The 5,629-nt window shown below is 47.8% G+C and overlaps 1 protein-coding gene across 1 annotated transcript; it reads right to left on the bottom strand.

Annotated features, from left to right (window-relative positions):
* Positions 1 to 730: 730 nt before the first annotated feature.
* Positions 731 to 5,504, bottom strand: LOC119359554 (replication protein A 70 kDa DNA-binding subunit C-like). Its single transcript, XM_037625702.1, has 2 exons — positions 5,071 to 5,504; positions 731 to 3,799 (listed from the first exon to the last, which is right to left on the bottom strand). Exons 1-2 carry the CDS (start codon positions 5,361 to 5,363, stop codon positions 1,009 to 1,011), a joined length of 3,084 nt encoding a protein of 1,027 aa, XP_037481599.1. The 5' UTR covers positions 5,364 to 5,504; the 3' UTR covers positions 731 to 1,008.
* Positions 5,505 to 5,629: the final 125 nt, after the last annotated feature.

Raw genomic sequence — 5,629 nt, 5'->3', positions numbered from 1 at the left:
ACACACACTTTTGTCTCCCTTTTGCAACAGAAATCGTGTCCTAACCACCCCACGGACCAATATAGCACCACGTTTGATGACTTTCGCGGTTCAGATGGTTGCCGGAGGCTTACAGGTCGGCCTTGGAGATGCCCTAATAGAGTATTACTCATGTTGTAGTACAAATCAGTCAGACATCCTATTTGATCTACTTATGTTATTACTATAAAAAAATATGTATCTAATCTTACTATAAATATTTTTTCTAATAAGCAAGATTTAAGCATGCCTACTATATACTCCCTCCGTTTCTTTTTAGTCTGCATATAAGATTTGGTCAAAGTCAAACTTTTTTAACTTTGACGAAGTTTATAGAAAAAATATCAAGATTCACAATATGAAATCAATATCGTTAGATGCATCATGAAATTAATTTTCATACCATATAGATTTACTAGTATTGTAGATGTTGATATTTTTCCCTACAAAGTTGGTCAAACTTTACCAAGTTTGACTTTGACCAAATCTTATATGCAGACTAAAAAGAAACAGAGGGAGTACAGATTAATAGCCCGACTTCATATCAAAGGAATAATAATAGGTGTTCACACACACACACACACACCCCGCTTTCTGGCTATTGAACAAGTGACGACCAAAACACTGCAAACGCATTAACAGAACAGAACAAATAGGATGCCAAAGATCAGAACAGAACAGCAAACCACAAGTAATTTGCAGCTCACAAAACTAACCAGAAAGGCAATATTATACCTAACACACACTGATTTATAAAGACTTGAAAGTAGTAGCACAAGGTCCAGACGCCACTGCCACGCAGAGACACAGCATGCAGATTTTTTTTAACAACTATACATAAAATGCCATCGCCGCGCAACTAAAAACCGAACCAAGATGCTATTGGGTCGGCCAAAATACTCAAGAAGCCACCAGCAAAGGGCTGCCAGTTGTAGACATCGCCGCGCAACTAAAACCGAAGCAAGATGCTATCGGGTCAGCCGAAATACTTCAGAAGCTACCGACATAGGACTGACGGTTGTACCCTCCTGATGCGGCACCGTTCCCGTAAGCCTGGCGCTGGGGAGCAGCAGCCTGCGCCTGACAGTCTCTGGCAAAGTGCCCAGGCTGGTTACACTTGTAGCACAGGCCAGCTGCGCCGGCGTTGCCACCAGCTGAGGCCCCATAGGAGTTAGCCGCCTGCCCTGGGCAGTCTCTGGAGAAGTGCCCAGGCTGATTGCATTTGAAGCACAGGCCACCTGCGCCGGCGTTGCCACCAGCTGAGGCGCCATAGGAGTTAGCCGCCTGCCCTGGGCAGTCTCTGGAGAAGTGCCCAGGCTGATTGCATTTGTAGCACAGACCCGAGTTGGCATTGGCGTTGGCGGCTGGAGACCTGTAGGAGGTAGCCTCCTGCTGTGGACAGTCTCTGGAGAAGTGCCCGGGCTGGTTGCATTTGAAGCACAGACCCGAGCCGGCATCACCAGGTGAAGAGCCATAGGAACTAGCCGCGTAGCCGCTTGCTGCTGGTTGCTGCATATCCATGGCCACTGCAGGGCAGTTCTGCACACTATGCCCAGTGGACCCACAAATACTGCAGTTCTGTGAATATCGTGTCGCTGATGGTGTGGCAGGCACCATGCTAGATGAGCTCGTTCGCTGCCCAAACTGATTTGGGCCACTCATATTCGTGCTGTAGGTACCAGTGTTGGAGGTGAAACCAGTGTTGACAGCAGCAGCACCACTCACCCCAGGGGTTGGACCTAAGCCATCGTCCACCAAAAGGCTATCAATTGGTCCCAGTAGAAAGCGAGACTCTTTCGACGTGTCCTCCAATTTCTGAGCATTAACAATGTAGCATTTCACCCGAGGTTCATCATTAAACACTTCTTCCTTGACTTTCAGCTTGAAAAGGAATAGCTCAAAACGGACCTTCTGTATGATGTCTGCGAATTTCTCATCATCTTGCTCTTCATGTTTTATCCTGTACAGATCTTGTGCTGGGAGGCCAATTATATCCTTGCCAGCGTCATGGAATGCAGTTGCATAGCTGGTCCCGGTATAATCCTGGATTTGACACTGGAGCATGTACCTATACTCACAATTTGGAGTGCTCTGCTCACATTTGTCACATTGCCACATACCATCGCCATTATTCGTGACCTTTTTGTTGCAGCGTGTACCATTAACCTCCGTGGTGCAAGCTGGGTAACAGAAGTTGTCGGTGCTGATGTGTGAAATTGCACCCTTAACAGTGATCCAATCAGGCTTCTCTGATCTCCCCAAGTTTTCAGCCTTGATCTGCTCAACAGTTTTTCGGTCATCAGTCCGGCCCATGCCTGACCCTCCCATAGATAAAGAAGTGCAAGCAGCGTTTTTCCCTTCAGTTATGTACCACTGCCTCAGACTTTCGGCAGCAGGGAAGTCTGGATTTATTTTTAAGAAGCTTGAGCCAATTGTGCTTACATTTCTGCCCTTGAATTCACCAACACGGACAGATCTCAGGGCAAGCACAGGATTTGAACCAGAATCACACAGCGACTGCAGCTGCTGTCCTTCAGCATTACAGAAGCCACCCCAAAAGGTTATTTCCACACTGCAACCAGACATGTCCCTCAGTTGAAGGACTCTTTTCTGGGTTTCCACACCATCCTTCCGTGTAAATGGAGAAGAAGGGCTAACTGATGTAACAACCCCAAGCAAATCCACCATGGTGTCTTTATCCATGTTAGCTATTTCGCTGATCTGTCGGAAATCAAACTGCTGCCTAGGGATGCTGCTATCATCATCAGAACAAACTTCTATGGTTGTTGCACCATCCAGAGTGACTTCGTAGTCATTGTTCAAATGGTTAAACTGCTTATTTGCAGGTTTCAGCGACCCTCTAGATATCAAGTACACTTTATCAACCTCAATCAGGTCATAGAACTGATCCAACTGTGTATTAAAGCATACTGCACGAATTTCTCCACCGTGTGCATCACGGAGATCAAAGTTGAAGAGTTTGCCTGGACCTCTTGCATTGTTGTAGTGCTTGACCTGACTCTTGGCAGCCACCCTAGCCTTTATTGTCCATGTACGTTGGTAAGGGTTGAGTGCAGAAATCGGGACGGTGCGAAGGGCAGCTCCGTTCTTAGCAGCTGGGCCACTATTTGTATAAACTGGAGGTGGCTGCTGATACGAAGGCTGAGCGGGACGCCCATAAACATTGCCAGGGGGGCTTATGCCCCCACCTGCGCCAGGAACTGCAAATCTTTGGTTTTGATGAGAGTTCACTAAAGGCCGCTGGGAGTTTGGCTGCACCATATTGCCATTCATTGTGTTCTGCGCTGACATTGCACCATAAGATCCACCAGGCGACACATTGTTAGGTCCAGGTTGGACTGTCCGACCAATAGAAGGGCTCACTGGGCTGTGAACACCATTGTAAGGCCGCTGAGAGTTTGGCTGCGCCATATTGCCGCCATTCATTGTGTTCTGTGCTGGCATTGTACCATAAGATCCACCAGATGACACATTGTTAGGTCCAGGTTGGAGTGTCCGGCCAACAGAAAGGTCCGCTGGGCTGTGAACACCATTGTAGGGTCCACCATACGACTGATTGTTAGTACTCTGCTCCACCCTTGGGGCTACACCATTGCCAAGCATGCCTGGACCATTGGAATGGTTTCCACTATTTGCTTGAGCAGCACTGGCTGGTAAGTTAGGCACATGTCCCGCAGGTAAGCTCTTGTCATAAATCTTTGGCTTCCCGATCAAATCACACTCACTTAGCAGAATATCAAGTTCGACAACAATAATGATCCTGAATGCAACAGAGAAAAATTGTCAGCTACCGGAAGTTCCCTGAAAGATATCTGTTAGTTATACCATAGGATTTTAGTTTTATATATAGAAACAAAGTCAGGTCGTACAATGGTACTACCTCTGTAACTTAATACAAGACGTTTTTTAACACTGTGACAATGTCAAAAAAAATGTCTTCTATTTTGATACGGAAGGAGTAGTTACCAAAAAAAAGGCAATTTCAAGAAGTGATTGCAGAATATAACTAGACACACCTTTAGAATTTAGAAAATCCAGCCTGCCCATTATACTTGCTATATTCTGGAATTATGCATGTTTACTCACGGACACAAGAACAAACAAGGTTCCAAACACTTATGGCGTGTTTGGTAACGACAGGTTACGGAAATCCTACACCAGCTCAGATCATGACAACACATGATGTAAACTGTTTCATTGGTTCTATTTTGCTTTAGCAGCAGCATTGACACAAAATACAACACCCTTTTTACTGCACCAAGCAAAACTTAAAAACATGACACGCATGGGCTGATAAAATCCTAACACCGCAAGGGTAGTTCTTAAAAAAGTTGTGTATCACATACTAGGAGCCTGTGGCTTTCTTGGCACTGGTACTTGTTAATTAAGACATGAAAAGCAAAGTGCATTTCATTGGGTCAGAGTACACTCGCAAAAAGACAGCGGCATGTCCAATCACGGTGGGATAGGAAACCAAATTGTTTTTACAGGCCACGGAAGAGCGAGACTGCAGCTCGCAGACTAATTCTGCGCGCACCAGCAAACATGAAAAGTTAAAAACATTCATCTAAATAACACGGAATCAAACACTCCCCTCATTTTCTTGAGCAGTATGCAGACCACACCAGAGATAACTTACTCTGCTGGTACTGAATGAAGGCTCAAAACTGAATCAGCAGTGGCATATATGTTCTGCTACCTAAAAAATACAGTCAACTGAAGCTGAACTTCAGGGCCAGTGCATTGCTTGACGCTTTAGATTAAACCCAACTTATCAATGTAAACATTGGTGTGCGCTGTAAATGTGGTCTTAGAGATCATTACGGCGGAGAGTGTAGATTTGATGAAATCCCTAAATCTTGATTCAGAAGTTGCAAGACAAGCAACTCTGAAACCTCCATCGTGCGCAAACAATCCACTGTAGAACCCAAGAATCTACCGCAAGATCCCATCTTGGATGAGCAAGAATCGAACCGAAGCAAGCGGAGCAAGATCCAATCTTTCTCGGGGGGGAGGAGGGGGAAGACGGACCTGCGGTTCTGGATGGTGTTGCAGGTGATGTCCTGGAGGTGGACGATGGAGCCCTGGCGGAGGGCGCCGGTCTTGACGAGGTGGTTGTGGTTGGTGGAGAGCATGGACTGCTGGGAGTGGACGCCGTCGGAGAGCAGCATGCGGTAGCGCTCCGACTGGTGGCCGACGGGGTTCTTGGTGGTGACGGCGCGCAGGTCCGCCACCTGCAGCACCGGCTGGATGGTCCCCGGCCCGTCCGGCAGCTCCCATATCTCCCTCACCGCCCCCGCCGTCAGCCGCGGCGCCCCATCCATCCCGTCGCCGGCTGGATTGGATTGGATTGGGTTCGGATTTGGGTGGAGGGAACCCTAGGGGGGGTTGTGGGAGAGGAGGAGGCGGGGCGGCGGCGGCGGCGGCGGCGGGTGGTGTGCGGGGGAAGGAAGGAGGAGGCGGTTCGCGAGGTGGGGTCTATGGACCGGGTGCAGGGGGGGTTCTCGATTTAAGTTTCCGGGTGGAGCGCGGTAGTGGAGGGGAGCGTTTTCGGTGGCGAGGGAAACTGAAAATTTCGATCGATTCGCCG

The sequence above is a fragment of the Triticum dicoccoides genome, chromosome 1A (assembly GCF_002162155.2).
Source record: "Triticum dicoccoides isolate Atlit2015 ecotype Zavitan chromosome 1A, WEW_v2.0, whole genome shotgun sequence".
Lineage (NCBI taxonomy): Eukaryota > Viridiplantae > Streptophyta > Magnoliopsida > Poales > Poaceae > Triticum > Triticum dicoccoides.
Note: the sequence above shows the minus strand (reverse complement) of the source record. Positions and strands in the feature narration are given on the sequence as shown.

Excerpts from the sequence above, each read along its gene's own strand:
- LOC119359554 (XM_037625702.1), bottom strand. The coding sequence starts at position 5,363 with ATGGATGGGGCGCCGCGGCTGACGGCGGGGGCGGTGAGGGAGATATGG. Across the intron at positions 3,800-5,070 it reads AACACCATCCAGAACCGCAG|GATCATTATTGTTGTCGAAC; the intron begins GTCCGTCTTCCC and ends TGTTGCATTCAG.